Raw genomic sequence first — 23,288 nt, 5'->3', positions numbered from 1 at the left:
CAGTACCTCTGGGAAACCTGCCTTCCAGTATCCCAGGATTTTGTGAAACAGGAATGAGCAGCAACTGTTTTGGACCAGCTAGTTGCCCCTGGTGAGGAGGCAGGCACTAGCCGGATGGGTCAGGAGGCACAAGGATGCCCAGGTTTGGGAGAAGAGAGAGGAGAGCTTCTCAGGTTTGACTGACTGCTCTGCGCAGGCACTGCCCTCTGAGAAATCTTACGGCAGCACTTCTCAAACTTTAAGAGCGCAGGACTCACTGGGGGTCTTGCTAAAAAGCAGACTCTGGGGGCTTCCCTGGCGGCACAGTGGTTAAGAATCCGCCTGCCAATGCAGGGGACACGGGTTCGAGCCCTGGGCCGGGAAGATCCCACATGCCGCAGAGCAACTAAGCCCGTGTGCCACAACTACTGAGCCTGCGCTCTAGAGCCCACGAGCCACAACTACTGAAGCCCGTGCGCGCCTAGAGCCCGTGCTCCGCAACAAGAGAAGCCATCGCAATGAGAAGCCCGTGCACCGCAACGAAGAGTAGCCCCCCTCGCTGCAACTAAAAGAAAGCCCGTGCGCAGCAATGAGGACCCAATGCAGCCAAAATTAAAATAAATAAATAAATTTAAATTAAAAAAAATAAAGTTATAAAAATTATTTTAAAAAAAGCAGACTCTGATTCAGTGGGGCTGGGACGGGGCCTGAGAGTCTGCATTTCTCTCAAGCCGATGCTGCCGGCCTGGACCACGCTCTGGGCTGTGAGCCTTCAGGGAGCCCAGGATGCAGAGCCTCTGTGTTAGAGCTCACCGCATGGCTCCTGCCTTGTGTGATGGACTCCGAACAGAGGTTTCTGTATCCCCTGCCATAAAGAATCTGTCCAGGCTTTAACCTGGTCTGCTGGACCCTCTGCCAATCACGTCAGCATCACCCTCACGACAACTATACACTCCCGCCCCCGCCTCACCCCTCCTGTTTCTGCATTCTACATCTCACAGGAGTCACTCTGAGATGATGTTCCCACCTGTCCTTGTTCCTACAGAGCCCCGTTGACCTCATTGGGACCCTCCCCTCCAAGCCCTGAATCTTCTAGTATCATGACCCCCACCCCCAACCCACTAGCTCGGACTCCAAGGCCAGCTGTTTAAATGGCACATTCTTTTGCCTCCTTGACCTTCCATTGTGTCCACCCAGCCAACCCCAGCTCTGGATGAACTTGTGATCTCTCATCTGTGTGCTGTTGGAGCTGGTATGACTTCAAATTCATGCCGGAATCCCTCCCAAATTCACGTCACTGAACATCGGCCAGGCCCTAGGCGCTCATCGGCTTTCCTTTTACTCATTGTACTGGGTTGAATAGTGCCCAGCCCTCATGTCCACCCGAAACCTGTGAATGTGACCTTATTTGCAAATAAAGTCTTTGCAGATGTGATCCAGTTAAAATGAGGTCATAATGAATTAGGGTGGGACCTAATCCAATGACTGGTGTCCTTATAAGAAGGAGGAAGTTTGGACAAACACACACAGAGGGAATTATACCACATGAAGACACAGGCAGAGACTGGACGGATGCAGCCACAAGCCAAGGATTCCTGGCAACACCCGAAGCTGGGAGAGAACAAGGAAGGATCCTCCCTAGAAACTTCAGAGAGAGTATGGTCCTGCCGCCATCTTGATTTTGGACTTCTATGCTCCAGAACTGTGAGAGAATCCATTTCTGTTGTTTTAAGCCACCCAGTTGGGGTACTTTTGTTATGACAGCCCTGGGAAATGAATACACTCACCTCAAAGGTCACTCAATTCAATTCCAAACCCTTCAGCTGCTGTCCCCAACTGTCCCCATTCTCCACAAGGCTCCAGCCTACTGCCAAACATACCCCCACCCTTCTCTTCCCCTCAATTCGTGTTTTCTCAGGACTGACTGACCAACTAATGAACCCTTTCTTTTATCTCGAAGAAATAAAACTTTTTCCTTCTTTCCAAACCAAGTTTCTCTCTGGACACTGCTCTCCTCTCCTGTCTCCTCTGAGATTCCACTCCATTATTCGCCCATCCTGCCCCCCATACTTTCAAATTTCCATCTACAGAGGACGATCTGTTGTGGACCGGGCTTGGATGCTATCTCACGGGTAGAAAGGGAGCAGTAAAGGAAGGCTGGCTCTTTACAGCTCTTTTGTTCTGCCATCAAAGAGCATACTGGTATTCCTCACCTTGCTTACCGCATGGCACTTAGCTCCAAAGAAAAACCGCCAAGCGAACCATAACATTACATAAGGTCTAGAATTCTGAAGGAGAATTGGAAAATAGTTGGAGATACAGGATACACTCGCTTGGCTTTCCTGGGATCAGAACATTTCTCATTACTATTGCATTTGCTATAAAAAGTCTGGGCTCGGGCTTCCCTGGTGGCGCTTCCCTGGTTGAGAGTCCGGCCCGTGAGCCATGGCCACTGAGCCTGCGCGTCCGGAGCCTGTGCTCCGCAACGGGAGAGACCATAACAGTGAGAGGCCGGCGTACTGCAAAAAAAAAAAAAAGAAAGAAAGAAAAAAAAGTCTGGGCTCTAGCTCTGCTCAATCTCACATTGGTGATGCCGGAACAAGTTCATCCTTTTTTTTTTTCCTTTGGCCACGTGGCGCAGCTCATGGGATCTCAGTTCCAGCAGTGAAAGCCTGGAACCCTAACCACTAGGCAACCAGGGAACTCCCAGAACAAGTCCATTTTTATACAACTCCACACAAATGCTTCTAGAGGTCTGGAGGAGTTGATCTTGGTAGTACTCTCTCCATGGATGGAATCTAATACATGATGCTTCCCAGTTGTCACAGTTTCCTTCATAGCAGGATGTAATGACTGCCAAGTCATGAGAGCCATGAACTGTAACTCGGGCTGGGGGTCAGGGCCCACATGGTGATGCTGACTGCCGTCAGGGCTGAGGCGTGATCCATACCTTGTCTCGTCACAATCAAGCTGGCCATGCAGTCTGGAACGCTTGTGCCTGCTGCAAGGAAAGTAATGCCCATGATGACATCAGGGATTCCAAGGGTGTATCCAATAATAGTCACCTGCAGAAGAGTAGGGGGAAATATCAACTCACAGAGGAGTAGCCCTGGAAAATGTGCTTATATCTGAGTGTTTTTAACTTACACACAGTACTGCTATATCCAATAGAAAAACCTGGAATACGGTTTTGTTTTGAAACCATCTTTTGCGTGTTCTTTTTTCCAGGTTACGTAATACGTGTTTACTGTTTTAAAAAGTTTAGAAAATAAAGTAAGAATCACCTACCATTTCTCAATACCCTCAGACAACCACTATTAAGACTTTGCATCAGCCCACGATTCTCACGTTTGAACATGTAGGAAGTTCTCTGGTGAGCTGGTTAAAGTAAGATCTCCAGGTCCCGCCCCCAGAGTTTCTGATTCAGGAGGTCTGGGGTGAAGCCCAGGAATCTGTATTCCTAACAAGTTCCCAGGTGGTTGGGACCCTGAGGCTGCTGGTCTGGGAATCACATTTGAAAACCCCTGCTTTAGAATATACCTCGACCTTCTTTTTGGCGTGTGTATTAGACAAAAAATAAAATCAGGTTATAGCACCGACCTATATTCTGCAGTTATTTATTCACGTAATAATACGTTGCGAATATCTTTCCAACTCAAATACTCATCTATAACATTATTTTAAACTGACGCATGGATGCCATTGCATGGCTTTAAAGTTTTCACCAACCTGTCACTGGTGAATATGGAAGTGGTTTCTGTTTTTGCTCTTACAATATCACTGTACGGTAACGAGTAACATTTAATGAGCACCTACTGTGTACCAGATCCTCTCCAGGTGTTTTACTTTCACAATCTCAGGTACTCTTTATTATTCACCACACACTGGTGAGAGAGGCACTGTTATTATGCCCAGGGAAATGAGGATCAGAGAGGTTAAGTTACAATGCTGGTGGGCATGAAGCCGGTGAGCAGTAGAGCAGGGATCCCAGGCCAAGTCTTTCCAACTCTGAAGCCTGCACTCCAACCTCGCCGTCATGCTGTCTTGTGTGAACTTCTCTGGGATCTCATCTTACTATATCCTTAGCGTAAGTTCCAAGAGATAGACCTGTTGGATCAAAGGATTCGCAGGCTTTTAAGGACCTTGAGGCATGGTCACACAGTCCTCTAATAAATGCCTGACACTTGGGAGGTGGTTGGGCCCTGAGCAGCAGCCAGATGGAAAGCCCTAGAAAGTACTTGGACCCCATTCAAAACGCCCACTAGTCCTGGCTCACCTCCCCATCTAGAAAACGGGAACAGTGGCATCTCTTAGGGTTGTTCGCATCTTGGCTGATGGCTCCAATCCCAGCAAATGGTTGGGTGACTTAGGATAAGCTGGTTTGCTTCTCTGAGCCTCAGCTCCCTCATCTGTAAAATGGACTTTTAAATGAGGATTAAGTGAGAAAATATGAGGTGACAGTGCCTGGTCTGTGCAAGACATCCATAGATGTATGTTTCCTTTCTCTTTCAATCACTCGTCTTGCAATCTATGGGGGCAGAGAAAATTAGGGTGATCAGACCCAGATGAAGTGTGCTTTCTAAGGGCAAAGCTCAGCCCTGGCATGTAGTCAGAGCTCATGGACTAAAATGATACCCCTCCTAGGACAAAGCTTTGCAGATGGGTTTGAAGATGCTCTACCCTCAAAACAGCGCTCAGCTCAGCATCACCAGGTGCGGAGCAGAGCACACACTGACTGGCCTGCCCTGGGCTGTGAAAGAAGAGAGACACTGAGGACACCAAAACCACACAGCTGTTCGATCCATCAATGCTTAACCCATGCTGGCCATGAAGGAGGTCTCCACAAGACTGCCCGGGCTGTGGCAATACTGGGGATGCTTCCTTTTCTTTTTTTCTTAAATTACTGAACTACATGGCTAAGAAGCCGGAGGCTGGAAGGACAGAAGGAAGGTTTCGTGTGTGTGCGTACACTCTCCAAGTGTTCAGGACCAGAGATGCTACGTGAGTGTGGCTTTGCCTTGGACTCCAGCCCTGGGCTCTCGGAGCCCTCCTGATGCTTGGGCTTCAGGAAGGGAAGCAGAGGCGAGTCCAGAGCTGGGCTGACCATCTGCCTGACCTTGTGGAAGTCACGCCTCCTCTTTGGTTTTCACCTCCCCAGTTGGGCAAAGGTGCTGGACAGGATGACCCATTTTGGAGGTCTCTCCCTTTTGACACTGACACTCAAGAATCGTTTTCCGCAAAGCGCTGGGGGTGAGAGATGTGAAGGGTGGCTGAGGTAGGGTGTGGGCAGGTGAGACGTCACTGCTCCCTGGCGCCCCCATCAGGACATGAGGAAAGTAAGAGCATGGCCCCCAGGCAGGCACATCTTTCTTCAGTGGAAATCAGGCTAATGTGGCACTGTTGTCTTTACCATTTTCTACGGTGGGGGCCATTCAATCACCTCAAGCTGAGGCTAGCTGTAGTTCAAAACCGCAGGTAAGAGTGCCCCAGCAAGGTGGTTCCTGTATCTCCCGCCAAGCCACTGCCAAGAGTCTGCTTTAAGAAGTGAGAGTGGGGTTTGTAACTCAAGGTTGAGGGGATGGGAGTGTTATTAAATGTCCTACCTCACTGCTAATGAGTAGAACTGATTTCATAATACTGTTGTTTTCATTAATTAGAGAAGAAACAAATTTCAGTCATTAATTTGATCTTCCCTAATTCTCACACGCACTCAAATGTCACGAAATACTTTTTTCACTAACAATGTCGTTTGGGGAATGCACTTTAGTAAGAGAAATCGCTGGACTCTTTTATCAAATGTAAAGAGGGGCTGACCTTTAACCCTATTCAGAAAAATTTAAGTTTGCAAATTCAGTTCATTTTGAGGCCAGTTTTCATTATGTCTGACTGCCATCCTTTTCTGGGGGGTTTGGATAGTAGCTACTTCCAACTCTTCTTCCTAAACACACACACACACACGCACACACACGTGCACGCACACGCAGCGCACACACGTGCACACGTACACACACGCACACACACGTGCGCACATACACACATGCACACACGCACGCACACACACCAGCATCTAAGGGGATTTAAACCTCTATCTGAACAAGCGTGGAAACAGTGTTGGCTGCATCTCATGGTGAACATGGCTGAAATTTACAGTTATGATCAATTTGCTATGCTGCAAGCTCAGACCTGATGCCTGAACGGAGACCTTCTATTCTCCCAATAACCAGTCCATTTCGTAGAGGGGGCGACCATGGCTAATGGAAGCTGAGTCACCTACCCAGGTTTCACGGCTCACAGGGGGAGAAGCAGGATTCACATCCATTCCCATGTGACCCCACAGCTCTTCTTACCCCACCAAACTGCTTCCCTGGGGTTAAGGGAAAGGAGGCCTCTGTGTCTCTGAAACCAAGACAACCTTGCCCTGTGTGTTAGATGTGCGGGGACATCAGGTGTTAGGACGAGAGTGAAGTGGCTACGTGCATGCCACTGAGGCGTGAGTGGCTGACAGGTGCGCTTCCCAATAGAAAGGCAGAGGTCCTGTACCTATTTCTCTCCTTGTTCCCGGGCTCCCGCCCCCCGTGAGGGGAGGGGAGGGGAAGAGGAGGCGCCCCACAGGGTGATGCAGAGCGAGGCGGAAGGGGCTCCTGCTTGGCCCTGCCCAGCCAGCGAAAGGTTTTTCCAGGGAGCTGTCAGGTGTGGCCAGACCAGCTACGCCAAAGCCTCTCTGCCTGAAAATCTTTAGTCCAAACGGCACCTGAAGATTCCAGTAACAACTTGAGAGGCCGTTCAGGAGAGTGGTTGAGATCCTGGACTCTGGAGACCAATACCCAGGCTCTAACCCCAGCTCTAGAACTTACTAGCTGTGTGACTAATTGTGTAATAGTTGCTAATTGTGTAACTAACCGGGCAAATGACTGAGTCTCTAGGCCTGAGTTTGCTCATCTGTAAAACTGGCATAATAAAACTGCTCACCCCATCGGGTTGTTATGAGGACTAGAAGAGTCCACCTAAAGTTTATATCTGTGCCTGGACATAGAAAGGGGACAGGAGCATCCCCTGGCAGGCGGCATGGAAAGGGCTGCCTTGTGTTTGTCTCCCATTGACTCCAGTCTCCATCACATTCCCCTATGGATACTGAAAAGGAAGGGAGCCTAGTGATTAGCCCTCCAGGGCTTCTTACAGAGACTCCCCACCACCCCTCTTCCCATCACACCAGAGCGGCGTGTCCCAGGCTGTTCGTGTGAAGGTTCATCTGCCTCCTGTGGCCTCCACGGACCATGCTGCGTCCATCTGGGTATCCCTGATGCACAGCACAGCGCCGCCCACTTCTGCTGAAACCCCTTCCTACTGAGAAATAAGCCAAGGTCTGTTAAGGTAGGCGACTTGCCGAAGGTGGCACAGCAGCATCTGAGCGTGCTCTTGACACCAGCTCTCCCACCGCCGGCAGGCGCCAGGCAGGAGCTGTCCGTACGGTCCACCCCCACTTCTGCCACTCACCAGCCACACCATCAGGTAGGAGAAGACAGCGATCCACAGCGTGGCAAGGGCAAAGGTGAGCATGAAGAACTTCTCCCAGCGGGGCTTGCTGCAGTTGGGGATGGTGACGCACAGGAGGAAGATGAGTGGCCAGGTCAACACCCACTTGGCTTTGTCCCCTCTTGCCTCTGCGGAGGGATGGGGCGGAGCCAGAAGGGAGGAGGAGAGAAACACACACTGGGTTACACACCTGCCAGTCTACCCGTCGGTTTATTTTTTCAAGCCAAACAAGAGAATGCTACGAATGTGACTCCTAGCAACGGACTTCACAGAATCACACACCTTCATACTGTCAACCTGGAAGCGATCTTAGCAAGACAGTTAAGTGTTTGTTGACTGAATAACCTCTGTCAGTCCAAATCCTTTACTTGACAGGATGAGGAAAGTGAGACCCAGAGCTGAAACAGATTTGCACAGGGCAGCTGGAATGGGGATGTAGAATACACGGCTAGGCTTTGGAGTCAGACCTGGGCTGGAATTCAAATAACCTTGAGCAATCCTCTCAACTCCACTTCCTCCTCTGACAATAACAGCTGTAAGTAACAACAGCACAGTAGTTGATGCAGGGAATATTTGCTACGTGTAGCAGGCATAGTGCTAAGCATTTTGCATCTTAGTAGTTTCTTCACCTGTTAAATGGGAACATTATCTCTTTTTTGGTTCTTGCAAAAATGACATGATACAATGCACGTAAAACAGCCAGCGCAAAGAGCCTGGCACAGCAGGTGCTCTGGAACTCTCAGCTCCTTTGCTCCAAGGTCACATAGCCAGTGGCAGATGCAAGACTAAAATGTGGTGTCCTGCTGGCAGGCATGACCTCGCTGGCCCCTACCAAGGGAATCTGCAAACAATTCAACAGAGGAGAAGTGGCCTCAAAAGCCACTGAGTGCAAGCATAGTGTCCTTAATAAGCCACTGGGTATTTTGAGCACATGCAAGCTCAAAATAGGCTTGTGGGTGATGCCAATGAAATGGTGGAGGAAGGACCTCTGAAAATTCTCTCCTCCATAAAAGCAATGAGAACACTAGCAAAAATGGTCAGAGTCAACTTGTTTTATTTTATTTATTTTAAAATTTATTTATTTTATTTATTCTTGGCTGCGTTGGGTCTTTGTTGCTGCGCATGGGCTTCCTCTAGTTGCGGTGAGCGGGGGCTACTCTTCGTTGCGGTGCACAGGCTTCTCATTGCGGTGGCTTCTCTTGTTGTGGAGCACGGGCTCTAAGCGCGCGGGCTTCAGTAGTTGTGGCACGTGGGCTCAGTAGTTGTGGCTCGCAGGCTCTAGAGCGCAAGCTCAGTAGTTGTGGCACATGGGCTTCAGTAGTTGTGGCACGCGGGCTTCAGTAGTTGTGGCTCACGGGCTCTAGAGCGCGGGCTCAGTAGTTGCGGCGCACGGCCTTAGTTGCTCCGTGGCATGTGGGACCTTCCCGGACCAGGGCTCGAACCCGTGTCCCCTGCATTGGCAGGTGGATTCTTAACCACTGAGCCACCAGGAAAGCCCCTCAACTTGTTTTAGGACTCTGGAAATTAACCAAAGCCTTGTAGCAATCCAGGGAGTGTTTATTTAAGAAAATTGGCTGGGTATTAGTAAGAACAGTGAACTTTATATAGAATTTTAACTTGCCCTGTTTTCATTCCCTTTCATCAGCTTTGGAGTAGCCTTGAAAGACCAGTAGCCTGGCATCCACCAGAAAGGGCAGGACAGGATTAGAGCTCCTTCCAAGTCCACTCCCAGAGGATTGGCATTATCTGACCTGTCTGCTGGTTTCCCAGAAGACCCCACTTTCAAGGCTGTCTTTATTTTACCTGAATCAGAGCTCACCCAGTATGACTAGCCTTTTCCTTGAGGGCATTTGTTGAAAACAGTCAGGGGCACTTGTGGAAAACTGTGCAGCCTGAGGTGCTATTGGACAAACAATAGGTTAATGAAAAAGCTTAAGAGGAAAAGCTGGTAGTGAGATATCCATAGAGGGCCTGGAAAAGCTCCCACATAGTTCTGGGAAGCTGAAAGTCCATGAGCACGCATAGGGCTGTTCCCAGGGTTATTTTCAGGCTCAGGAAAGACTTGAGAACGTCCTAAGCTTTCACTTCTGCCTAAAACTGAGACTCGGAGAAAACAAGTAAGTAAAGGCCAAGGTGGAGTTGTAAACTGCCTGCCTGGGTGTTAACGGCATGCCCCCGAACGCACACAGAGCCCATCAGCAAAGACTGGGAGACTCGCTTCACCCAGGCATCTAAAGAAATCTCTGTGCAATCATTAGATGACCTTAGGCTAACCTCACAGATATTTCAGTGGTCAGGCAACAAAGAATATAGATTCTACAGAATTAGAAAAGTCACCAAACAAACAACAACAATAAAGCAACAACAAATAGTCCTGGGAAAGGGGAAGGATGTGATTCCTTCTTCTTCTTATTATTCCACATTATATTATTTTATTTATTTATTTTTAAGTTTTTCACTGGTATTTTTATTTAACAGTTCATAAAGGGAAGAATAGATTAATAAATATATTATTTTAAATGTCCAGTTTCAACAACAAAAATTACAAGACATGCACAGAAACAAGAAAGTAAGGCTTATACATGGAAAAAAAGCAGTTAATAGAAACCATCTCTGAGGAATTCCAGATATTGGATTTACTGGACAAAGGCTTTAAATCAGCTTTTTGTTTTTTGTGGTACGCGGGCCTCTCACTGTTGTGGCCTCTCCCGCTGTGGAGCACAGGCTCCGGACGCGCAGGCTCAGCGGCCATGGCTCATGGGCCCAGCCGCTCCGCGGCATGTGGGATCTTCCCAGACCGGGGCACGAACCCGTGTCCCCTGCATTGGCAGGCGGACTCTCAACAACTGCACCACCAGGGAAGCCCCTAAATCAGCTATTTTTAAATATGCACAAAGAAGTTTTAAAAATGTCTCAAAAACAAAAGGGAAGCATGAGAATGATTTCTCATCAGAGAGTATCAATAAAGAAGTAAAACTTATAAAAAAGAGCTGACAGAAATTCTCGAATTGAGAAGTGCAATAACTAAAATGAAAATTTTACTAGAGGGGCTCAATAGCAAATCTGAAAAGGAAGAAGAAAAACATCAGTGACCTTGGAGATAAGTGAACTGAGATTATCTAGTGTCAGGAACAGAAAAAGAGTAAATAAAAATGAACTGTGCCTCAAAGACCTGTGGCACACCACCCAACATGCCAACATATGCATAATGGGAGTATCAGAAAGAGAGGAGAGAGAAAAAGGGGCAGGAAGAATACTTGAAGAACTCACGCTCAAAAACTTTCCGAATCTGATGAAAAACATTAATATATACATTCAAGAAGAATATACCTTCTTTTCAAGTTCACATGGAACATTCTACAGGATAGGCAATATGTTAGGTCATAAAACAAGCACCAATAAATTTAAAACAAGCATGAATAAATTTAAAAGGATTTCAATCATGCAAAGTATATTCTACAACCATTCCACATTGGAAAGAAATTAGAGAGCAGTGACAGAAGGAAAACTGGAAGATTTACAAATATGTAGATATTAAATAACACATTCCTAAACAACCAATGGGTCAGAGAAGAAATCACAAGGGAAATGAGAAAATACTTTGAGATGAAAGAAAATGAAAACATAACATACCAAAACTTATGGAATGCAGTGAAAGCAGTGCATAGAGAGAAATTTACAGCTGTAAATTCCTATATTAAAAAGGAGGAAAGAACTTAAATCAATGACCTAACTTTCTACCCTAAGAAACAAAAAGAGCCAATTAAGTTCAAAAAAAGTAGAAAGAAAATAATCAAGGTTGAAGTAGAAGTAAGTGAAATAGAAAAACAAAACAAAACCCAGAATCAAGTAAACTAAAAGCTGGTTCTTAAAAAGATCAACAAAATTGACAAACCTTTAGCTAGACTGACCAAGAAAAAAAGTGAGAAGACTCAGATTACTAACATCAGGAACGAAAGAGGGACTCCGCTAAGGACCTTACAGAAATAAAAAGAATTATTAAGGAATACTATGAACAACAGTGTGCCAACAAATTAGATAACCTAGGTGAAATAGAAAAAAATCCCACAAAGACAGAAATTACCAAAAGTGATTCAAAAAGAAATAGAAAATCTAAATAGGCATATAACAAGAGACTGAAACAGTAATCGGAAAAGCTTCCTTTAAAGTAAAGCCAGGACCAGATGGTTTCATGGGTATTTCCACCAAATGTTTAAAGAAGAATTAGCATGAGTCCTTCATAAAACTCTTCCAAAAGATAAAGAAGGAGGGAACATTTCCCGATTTGCTCTATGAAGCCAGTAATACCCTGATACCAAACCCAGACATCAAGAGAAAACAACACTACAGACCAATATCCCTTATGAATACGAATGCAAAAATCCTTAACAAAATTCTGGCAAACTGAATCCAGCAACACATAAAAAGGATTATATACCACGACCAAGGGGGATTTATCCCAGGAATGTAAGGTTGGTTTGACATATGAAATTCAATCAATGCAATACACCACATTAATAGAATAAAGGACAAAATGGCACGACCATCTCAATTGAGGCAAAACAGTCATTTGACAAAATCCAACACCCTTAACAAACTAGGAATAGAAAATTTCCTTAGCCTGATAAAGGGCATCTATAAAAACCCCACAGCTAACATCATACTTAATGGTGAAAGGCTGAAAGCCTTCAACAAGATGAAGATATCTGCTCTTATCATTTCTATTCAACATTGTTTTGGAGGTTTGAGCCAGGAACAGTAGACAAGGAAAATAAGTAAACGTCATTCAGATTGTAAAGGAAGACATAAAACTATCCTTATTTGTAGATGGTATGATCTTGTATAGAGAACATTCTAAGGAATACACACACACACACACACACACACACACACACACACACACAAACTGTTAGAACTAAGAAACAAATTCAGCCAAGCTGCAAGATACAAGATCAATATGCAAAATTCAGTTGTATTTCTACACACTAACAATGAACATCAAAAACATGAAATTAAGAAAACAATTTCCATTTACAATAGCATCAAAAAGAAAAAAATACATAGAATACATAGGAATAAATACAACAGAAGGTTAGTATGCTGAAAACTAACAAACATTGTTGAAGGAAATTAAAGAAGACTTAAATAAATGGAAAGACATCTTGTACATGGATTGAAAGACTTAATATTGTTAAGATGGGGCTTCCCTGGTGGCGCAGTGGTTGAGAGTCTGCCTGCCAATGCAGGGGACACGGGTTCGTGCCCTGGTCCAGGAAGATCCCACATGCCGCAGAGTGGCTGGGCCCGTGAGCCATGGCTGCTGAGCCTGTGCGTCCGGAGCCTGTGCTCCGCAACGGGAGAGGCCACAACAGTGAGAGGCTCGTGTACCACCCCCCCCCAAAAATATATATATATTGTTAAGATGGAAATACTCCCCAAACTGATCTACAGATTCAATGCAATCCCTACTAAAATCCCAGCTGACATTTTTGCAGAAACTGACAAGCTAATTCTAATATTCATATGGCAATAAAAGAGACCCAGAATAGCCAAACCAATCTTGAAAAAATAATGAAGTTGGAAAACTTACGTGCTCTGAATTTAAAACTTACTTACAGAGCTACAGTAATCAAGAGTGTGTGCTACTGGCCTAAGGATATATAGAACAATGAAACAGAATTTACAGTCCAGAAATAAACCCATACATTTAAGGTGAATTGATATTTAACAACAGTGTCAAAACAATTCAATAGGGAAATAGTAATTTTTTTAGCAAATTGTGTTGGGACAACTGTATACAGATATGCAAAAGAATGAAATTTGACCCCTACCTCATACCATATACAAAAATTAACTCAAAATATCTAGTGTTCAGAATATATAAAGAGGACTTCCCTGGTGGCACAGTGGTTAAGAATCCGCCTGCCAATTCAGGGGACATGGGTTCCAGCCCCGGTCCGGGAAGATCCCACATGCCACAGAGCAACTAAGACCGTGTGCCACAGCTACTGAGCCTGTGCTCTAGAACCCACGAGCCAAAACTACTGAGCCCACGTGCCACAACTACTGAAGCCCATACGCCTAGAGCCCGTGCTCCGCAACAAGAGAAGCCACTGCAGTGAAAAGCCCGTGCACCACAACGAAGAGTAGCCCCCATTCGCTGCAACTAGAGAAAGCCCCCACGCAGCAACGAAGACCCAACACAGCCCAAAATAGATAAATTAAATAAATTTTAAAAAAAGAATATATAAAGAATTCATAACTCAACAAATAAAAAAAAAATCCCAATTTTAAAACTGGGCAAAGGGGGAACTCCCTGGTGGTCAGGACTTGGCGCTTTCACTGCCAGGGGCCCAGGTTCGATCCCTGGTTGGGGAACTAAGATCCCGCAAGCCTCATGGTGCAGCCAAAAAAAAATTAAAGTTAAAAATTAAAAAGAAAAATAAAAATGGGCAAAGGATTTGAATAGACAGTTCTCCAAAGAAAATATACAAATGGCCAATGAGCACGTGAAAAGTTGCTCATCATCTTTAGTCATTAGGATAATGCAAATCAAAACTACTTCAGACCCACAATTATAACGATAATAAAAAAGATAAATAATAACAAGTATTGGTGAAGATGTGGGAGTATAGGCACCCTTATACCCTGCTGGTGGAAATGTAAAATGGTCCAGGCTCTTGGAAATTAGTTTGGCAATTCCTCAATATGTCCCACAAAAACCTGTACTCAAGTGTTCATAGCAGCGTTATTCATAATAGCCCCAAAGTGGAAACGACCTAAATATCCATCAAGTTATAAATGGATAAACAAAATGTAGTTATATAAAGACAATGGAATTTTCACTCATAAAAAGGAATGAAGTATTGATACATGCTACATGGATGAACCTAGAAAACACTGTGCAAAATGAAAGAAGCCAGACACAAAAGGTCACATATTATATGATTCCGTTTATATGAAATGTCCTGACTAGGCAAATCCATAGAGACAGAAAGTAGACTGGTGGTTGCCAGGGGATGGCGAAGGTGGAGAATGGGGGGGAGTGATTGCTCAGGGGTATGAAGTTTCTTTTCGGGGTAATGAAAATTTTCTGAAATTATAGGGTGATGTTGCACAATTTTGTGAACATACTGAAAAACATTGAACTGTATACTTTATTCGTATGAATTTTATGGTTTATAAATTACAGCTCAATAAAAAAAAAGAAATTGCAAAGTAGGCTGGCAGTAGCAGTTCTAGCTCTGTAAATCTGTGCTTGAATCTTTCTGTCACTAAAAACATATTTGCTAAGAAAAAAAAAAACAACCCAGCCTGTTTATAATAACGAATCAGGAGAATATGGTTAGCTAGAAATCAGCAAATCCATTCATGTGTTCATCCTAGATGCTACATCTAGAAAAGCAGCTGTCTTCCCAGATATTCCTCCACATAAAGCTTTCTGCACCTTGTAATCCTTGCACAAACAGCAGAAAGTTTTCCTACCTGATTAGTCTGTCCCAAATTTCAGCCCACATCCCAATTCATCCAGGCCGCCAGGGAAGGCCTAGGGCATCTCCAGAATTGACCTAAAACACTGTATGTAAGGGAAAAATCCACTTTGAGGAATTGTAACCCTGGACACTTACATGCTCAGGAGCGCCTTTGTAGATATATACAAATGCCACAGCAGAAGGATAATTTATTTTCACAGACACCAAATTGAAGCTAATGCTTGTCTGTTTGTCTAGCATGGGTTTTGAATCTGGTTTGGACATCTGCCCTGATCTGGTCCCACCCGGCTGGCAAGCCTCATGGCCCACCACTGTTTCCTAAGAAACAATGCTCCATCAGACCTGCTCTATGGCTGTGTTTTCCAACTGTTAGATGAGACCCATTAGCGGACTGTGAAATCAATTAAGTGGGTGGCAACTAGCATTTCCTTAAAAAGGAAAAAAAAAGTATTAGAGTTACAGTAAACGAGTTAAATACTATTCTGAAGACTTCTGTTTCCTTTTTATAGATATCTGTGTGCGTGTGTAAGATATTTATTACTGTGCGTCATGGTCCAAGTGTGGAAAACTTCCACAGTGATCATGCTGGGCCCCACCCCACCCACACCTTCCACCTGTCTTCAGCGTCTCCATTGTTTAATGAGGCACCGTAAGACACCAGACACCGAAATACTTATTGTGGTTTCCACGAGCAAATGCAAGGCAGGGTGAGCAGGCCTCGGACTGGCTGGTTTGAATAGTTTCAGCGGGCTCTGGGGGACAGGGGCTGTCTCCAGTCGTCTGGTGCTGACCCTGCAGTGATTAGGGTAAAGGACTAGTACCTCCTGGAGTGCGAGAGCCAGACAGAGGCCAGCGATTCAGAGTACTGAGCTCCGGATGGGGTAGCCTGCATATGAAAAGTGTACTTCTGGTGGGTAGTTTGCTATCTCTAAGAATTGGCTAGCCCGAGCAATGCTGGGCTGGGCAGGGCATTCGTTGCTCTTATCTGCCTAGCATCCAGGCCCCGCTCCTGGTAACAGCATGCTAATGTTCCTTTAGGGAACCAACCCTCCATTCCACATCAGCCATGTGGCTTGGAGGGCTGACTCTACTTCCTAGCTCTATGGGTGGGTGTGTTGAGTCCAGCTTGGCTAATCATGCATTCCATAAATACTCAGTGTGTTCAGTGCTAGGCACTATTCTAGGTACTGAGAATCCACCAGTGGACAAATCGACAACCCTTGCCATTGAGTGGTTTACATGGGTTTGGGGTTGGATGGATAACCCATTTAGAGACCCATGTGTGGATTTTGCTGGGAATCACTGTCTGTAATATCTATTATCCCTTCCACCTTACTAACAGAACCCTATTTTGCTTTGGACAGTAGGTTCCTAGCTAAAAACCTTAATTTCCTAGGCTTCCTGGCAGGTAGGAGTGGTCATGGACAGTTCTGGACAATGAGATGTAATGAGATGTCCACATGGTAGGGTTTCCAGGAAGGTGACTATCTTCCTGATAAGAAGAGACAGGCTTAGGGACACGTGTCTCCTGCCCTGTGTCCTTCCTCCTTGTTCCTGCCTGGAACATGAACATACAAGCCACAGGAGCCACTTGGCAACCTTGAAGACAAAAGTCACCTGCTAAGGATGGAAGAACAGAAATGGGACACCAATGGTATGACAGAGCTACGAGACTCCCTCATCTCAGGACTTCTTATGTGATAAAAATCCTTTGAGGTGAAGCCTTTGTCACATGAATTTTCTGTTACATGCAGCCGAATGCAATCCTTAACTCAGACAGAGGCGCCACTTGTGCACTGGTTAATCCGATGGGAGGTAAGCCTAGGTGGCTGGTGGTCACCTTGGCAAGCTGCCAGAGGGTGAAGCCAATACAGGGAAAACCTTGCTGAGCGATGTCCCAGGGTCTTGTAACCATTTGAGCCCCATGTTGAGATTTGCCTGAAGGTAGATTCTCTCAGTGAATCTGCCACTACGGGCCCTTTGGCTTAAACCAGCCTGAGTTGGATTTCTCTAACATTAAGAGTCTGGACTAATTAATGGGTGAAGTGATAGAGTTTGGGGGGCTACAGGACAATGTCTATCCTGAGGGACACTCCTCTGACACCACCAGGAGCCCCTCCAGCCCCCGTTCCAACTGCCATCCCTTCAAGTGCAATGTCAGGGATATCTGAGAGATGCTCCCCGTGGACGCCAACTGATGTGCAAATGTAAGCATGAAAGAAGGGCTGCTGGTGTTTCTTCCACTCTCAGATTTCTTTTCTGAAGTAGGAAATTACAATTTAATTATGTGAAAAAAAATCTTTAAAATGAACTCTAACAAAACAGATGGCTAATCATACTGGAGGGAAAAACATAAGAACAGATGCAGTTGCTAATGAAAAACTTCAAACAAAGTAATTTGGATAGTTAACTACCTAAAGTGGTTAACCTGCGGTACGTGGGGATGTGTGTGTCACCAAATGATGTAGATATTCATGGACGCTGGAACTAGGAGTGTTTACATGATCTAGAGAGCATAGGTCCAAGACTAGTGTTCTCGAGCTTGAGTATAACTCAGAATCCCCTGGAGCTAATGATTTGGCAGCTCTGGAACTGGGCTGGGGGCGGAGGGGGGTGGTCAAGAATTTGCATTTGTTAACAAGTTCCCAGATGCTGCTCATGCTGCTTGTCTCGCCCCTTTGAGAACCACCATTCTAGACTAACTCCATTTAAAAACGGAGACAGGGCTTCCCTGGTGGCTTAGTGGTTAAGAATCCGTCTGCCTAATGCAGGGGACACAGGTTCAAGCCCTGGTCCAGGAAGATCCCACATGCCGCGGAGCAACTAAGTCCGTGTGCCACAACGACTGAAGCCCGTGAACCACAACTACTGAAGCCCGCGTGCCTAGAGCCTGTGCTCTGCAACGAGAGAAGCCACTGCAGTGAGGAGCCCACACACCGCAATGAAGAGTAGCCCCTGCTCGCCGCAACTAGAGAAAGCCCACGCACAGCAACGAAGACCCAACGCAGCCAAAAATAAATTTAAAAAAATAAATAAAAACTGAGATAATTAAGATGCTGATGCTGCTTGTCTCGCCCCTTTGAGAACCACCGTTCTAGATTAACTCCACTTAAAAACTGAGATAATTAAAATATCATAAAATTCACCCCTTTTAAAGTGTACAATTAGGTGGGTTTTGGTATATTAGAAAACTGTGTAACCGTCACTACATAATTCCAGATGATTTTCAGGACCCTGAAAAGAAACCCCCCTCCCTTTTAGCAGTACTCCCCATTCCCCCTCCCCTCAAGCTCTGCCAATCACTGTAGTTTGCCTATTCGGGACATTCTATATACGTGGAATCAACATGCGGCCTTTTGTGTCTGGCTTCTTTCACTTAGCATAATGTTTTCAAAGTTCATTAATGATGTAGCATGAAGGAGTATCTCATTCCCTTTTATGGCCAAATAATATTCCATTATACGAATATACTATATTTTGTTTAATCTGTTCGTCACTTGGATATTTGGATTATTTCTACTTTTTAGCCACTATGAATAATGCTGCTATGAACATGCGTGGACAAGTTTTTGTGCGGACGTACGTTTTCATTTCTCTTGAGTATATAACCAGAAGTAGAGTTGATGAACCATACAGTAACTCTATGTTTAACTCTGAGGACCTGCTAGCCTGGTATCCAAGAGGCTTTACCATTTTACGTTCCCACCGGCAGTATACGAGGGTTCCAATGTACCCACATCCCTGCCAACACTTTAGGGTTGTCTTTTACTATAGCCATTCTAGTGAGTGATTACTGGTATCTCACTGTGGTTTGGATTTGCATTCCCCTGATGACTCATGATAATGTTGAGCATCTTCCATGGGCTTACTGGCTGCTTGTAAATCTTCTTTGGGGAATTGTTGACTCAGATGCCTTGCCCATTTATACTGCTGAGTTCTAAGAGTTCTGTATATATCCTAGATACTAGATCTTTATCAGAAATATAATTTACAAATGTTTTCTCCCATTCCAGTTGTTTCTTCACTTTCTTCATAGTGTCCTAGAAGTCACAGAAGTTTTTAATTTTGATGAAATGGTTTTTTTTTAATTTTATTTTTTGGCTACTTACGCTTTCGATATATTTAAGAAACCATGGTCTAATCCAAGGTCACAAATATGTATTCCTATGTTTTCTTCTAAGAGTTTCATATATTGAGCTACTACATTTAAGTCTGTTTCATATTAACTTTTGTATATGGTGTGAATTAGGGGTCCAACTTCTTTTTAAAAATGTGGCTATCTAATTTTCCTAGCACCATTTTTTTTTTTTTTTTTTTGCGGTACGCGGGCCTCTCACTGTTGTGGCCTCTCCTGTTGCGGAGCACAGGCTCCGGACGTGCAGGCTCAGCAGCCATGTCTCACGGGCCCAGCCGCTCCGCGGCATGTGGGATCTTCCCAGACCAGGCCACGAACCCGTGTCCCCTGCATCGGCAGGCGGACTCTCAACCACTGCTCCACCACGGAAGCCCACCATTTGTTGAAAAGACTATTTTTCCCCCATTGAATTGTCTTGGCACCCTTATGAAGAATTACTGACCTTAAATGTATGGGTGTATTTCTGGACTCTCAATTCTATTCCATTGATATATATTCCATCTCATGCCAGTACCAGGCAGTCTTGATTATTATATCTTCGTAATAAGTTTTGAAATCAGGAAGTCCTTCAACTTTGTTCAAGATTGTTTTGGTTATTCTGGGTCCCCTGCATTTCCATATGAATTTTAGAATCAGCTTGTCAATTTCTGCAAAAAAAAGCTAGCTTGGATTTTGATAAAGATTGCATGGAATCTGTAGATCAACTTGAGGACTACTGCCATCTTAAAAATTTTAAGTCTTCCAACCCATGAACTCAGGATGCCTTTCCATTTATTTAATCTTCCTTAATTTCTTTCAATAATATTTTATAGTTTTCAGTGTACAAATCTTGTTCTACCTTTGTTAAATTTATCCCTAAGTATTTTGTTGTTTCTGATGGCATTGTAAATGAAATTTTAGTTTCATCTTCAGATTGTTAATGTATAGAAATACAATTGAATTTTGTATACTGACCTTGTATTCTGCAAATTTATTAACTCTTATAGGGTTGTGGGGTTTTTTGGGTGGATTTCTTAGGATTTTCTATATATAAGATCATGTCATCTGTGAGTACAGCTTTACTTCTTCCTTTCCAAATTGGATGCCTTTTATTTTTCCTTGCTTATTTACCCTGGACAGAACCTCTAGCGCAATGTTTAATAGAAGAGGAAAGAGTGACATCTCTGTCTTGTTCCTGATATTAGGGGGAAAAGTCTTCGGTCTTTCACCATTAAGTATGACGTTAGCTTTGGGGTTTTTTGGAGATGCCCTTTATCAGATTGAGGAAACCTGCTTCTATTCCTAGTTTGTTGTTTGTTTGTTTTTTTTTAAATCAAGAAAGGGTGTTGGATTTTGACAGATGCTTTTTTGTGTCTGTTGAGATGATCATGTGGTTTTCACCCTTTAGTCTAAAAATACAGTGTGTTACATTAATTGTTCTTCGTGAGTTGAATCAGCTTTGCATTCCTGAGATAAATCTCACTTGCTTAACTGTTTATAAAGAAGAAAACCAAGATGCATGAAGGTTAATGAACTGCCCAAATCTCACAGAAAATTAGTGGCAGAGTCACAAACAGACCCTGCTTTCCCAGCCAATGGCCTCTAGTCTGGCCCTTGTGGGGAGGCAAGGGGATGCAGGTGAAGGTGGAGCATTGTCAAGGCTGGATTAATGAACAGACCCCTCATCATTATTCAACATTTGTGTTGTGCCTCACACATCTTGGAGGTGGTTTTCACAAATACTCTATTTTCCATATCAACACTCTATTTTTCATATCTCCCCATTTCACAGGTAAGTAAGCTAAGGTTTGGTGAAATTCAGTGACGTAAACATCACAAAATGAGAGGTAGTACCTGGACTTGAATGCAGGTCTTTAGAGTTTAAATCCTGGGTCCTCTGTACTATACTGCTCGCCTGCCCTCTGAGTCCTGTGATTTCAAAGCCTGTGGAAGTCCTTTTACTGCCCACTGGCTGACAGAGGTGTCGACTGTCAGCATAGAGCTTTATACTTTTAGCTCATGGCTGTGATTGAAACAGAAAAATCCTCTTAAGAAGGGGAATCATTAAAGTTTTCTTATTCCTTAGGGGTTAATGAACTTTAGAATCAATAATTCTTAGTTACTTTTAATATACTTCTGTTTTATCCTTAAATTTAGACTTACCATTAAATTGATTGGTCTTTGAGGGGCACAGAAGCCCCAGGGTTAATGGTAGCTAGATTGCAGCTTCAAATACCAGCTCTGGCATATCCTACCTGGGTGACCTTGGAAAAATATTTAGCCTCTGTGTATCTCAGTTTTCTAACCTGCAAAATGGGGATAACAACAGTTTCATTGTGCTCACTGTCTACCTCTCGGTGCTATTGTGAGACTGAAGTGAGCCAACATGGGAGATACATTTAGCACAACGCCTGGTGCAGAGCAAGCACCAAATTTTAGCTTTTGTTGATATTAATGGTTAATTAACTTCCACTTACTGAGTATCTACTACTCAAGCACTGGGTTGGGTGGTTTTATGAAGACTAAAACAGGTTCAGAGAAGTAAGCCATCTAGCCCAAGGTCACACAGCTAGGAAGTGGCAGACCCAGAAGTCCAAAACCAAAGCCTCTTAATTACACTGTCCTGAGTCCTGGAGGATGCCTTTTGACCCTGAAGGCATAAGAGGGGCAAGGAGCGGCCCCATGGGAAGCAGACGAGTCAGGACTGTAATCAAACCGAGCTGCCAAGCTGAAGTTGGGGAGGAAGGAGAAGACTGAAAGGGAGGATGTGAGAGGAAAACAGGCTTCAGCAAGGCAGGCCCTGCTGAGGGCTGACACGGAGATGTGGGCAGTCAGGGCTGAGTGCACAGGGACCAAAGGCCCAGTAATAGACGCCCTGGCAGCTCAGTGCAGGGACCTGGAGAGCTTGCGGGGGCTGAGAGAGCCCTTCCCCAGGGATGCGCCCTTGGCCCAGTCTCCCCCTCACACCGCACACTCAGGTAACACGGTTCAGCCTCTGGAACCCTGTTCGTGCTTCCCCAAGAAGCATCCTCCCACACAGGAGAGGGGGACAGATCAGACAAACAGACCAGGACCTCCCAGTCAACAGAGAAGCTGGGCCCAGAGTTCCCTCGGTTGGTGCAGCTCCCAGGCACCCTTACCCCAGCTCCGCGTACGTGTCCACAGCCCCTATCATGTCCAGCTCTGGGACTGGATGTAAGTGCGTCCCAGAGCTGGGGTCGGTGCATCGACTCCCTGATTCTAACGATGATCCCAAGCTATGGCCAGCTTTGCACTCCACCTCAGGAATCCCAAGGCTTGGGGCCAAAGAGAGCTGTTCCGTCCTGTCACTCTCAACTGTGTGGCAGCAGGTGGACGCTCAACCTCTCTGAGCCTCCTTTTGTCCTTGTCTGTGAGGTGATAACTGCCCCGCCTCACCCACTCCAAGGATCTGTGGGGAGACTAAAAAAAGGCAAAAAGCACAGAGCTCATTGTCCCGCCTCTGAAGGCTGCACCTTGAATCTGGAGGCCCCGGGGAGGGTGAAACAGAGGCCGCTGGTCCCACGAACACCAACGAAGTGAAGAACGCTTGCTGGTCCACGCGCTGGCAGGCACGCTCGCTTTAAACATCCAGCAAACATTCAGGGCCGGGCTGTGGGCTCCAGGTGCTTACAAACCACGCAGACCCAGCAGCTGGCCACCCCCTGCACTCCAGAGCAGGTGCTCCAGCTTGGGGGCCCTCTTGGCCGAAGTCGACACTGGGACCAGGCCGAGGACGGCACTTCGGGGGTCAGGCAGGCCTGCGGTACCAGCTCTGCCCATGGCCCCTACTCACCTGTGTCCAGCTTCCTGAGCCCCCGTTTCCTCCCCCGGGAAACGGGGACCACATGAGCCACCCAGCAGGGCTGTGTGCAGAATCTAAGCACCAAATATAAGGTGTGAAGCACAGTGCAGGGCTGGGGCTCCATGAAGGATGTGTCTGCCAAGCTACAGGTCGGGGCCCTGTCCCCTCTTCTGTTTCACTAGGAGCTTGGAAGCCACACGAGTCCCTCGCTAGAGCTGCTCTGGCGTAAGTCATCAGCTAAGATTGGCTGTACTGCTTCTCTCCACGCTTCGCTGCAGCTCCCACAGGGGTGGACACGCTGAGTGGGTCCTCAGCATTCCCCAGGCCAACTTCCTCCTACTGCGTC

General features: G+C 45.5%; 1 protein-coding gene across 1 annotated transcript in view; it reads right to left on the bottom strand.

Moving 5' to 3' along the window:
• SLC24A4 (solute carrier family 24 member 4) overlaps window positions 1-23,288 on the bottom strand; it is a 174,284-nt gene that overhangs the window by 6,628 nt on the left and 144,368 nt on the right. The window contains exons 12-13 of the mRNA XM_089906281.1: window positions 7,474-7,640; window positions 2,930-3,044 (exon numbers count right to left, since the gene is read on the bottom strand). Of these exons, the coding sequence (XP_089762407.1) occupies window positions 2,930-3,044; window positions 7,474-7,640 (282 nt within the window). The remainder of the gene's footprint in view (window positions 1-2,929; window positions 3,045-7,473; window positions 7,641-23,288) is intronic.

This window comes from Delphinapterus leucas, chromosome 2 (assembly GCF_059928025.1).
Source record: "Delphinapterus leucas isolate spDelLeu-1000000601 "Yukka" chromosome 2, BTC_Dleu_Yukka2, whole genome shotgun sequence".
NCBI lineage: Eukaryota > Metazoa > Chordata > Mammalia > Artiodactyla > Monodontidae > Delphinapterus > Delphinapterus leucas.
Note: the sequence above shows the minus strand (reverse complement) of the source record. Positions and strands in the feature narration are given on the sequence as shown.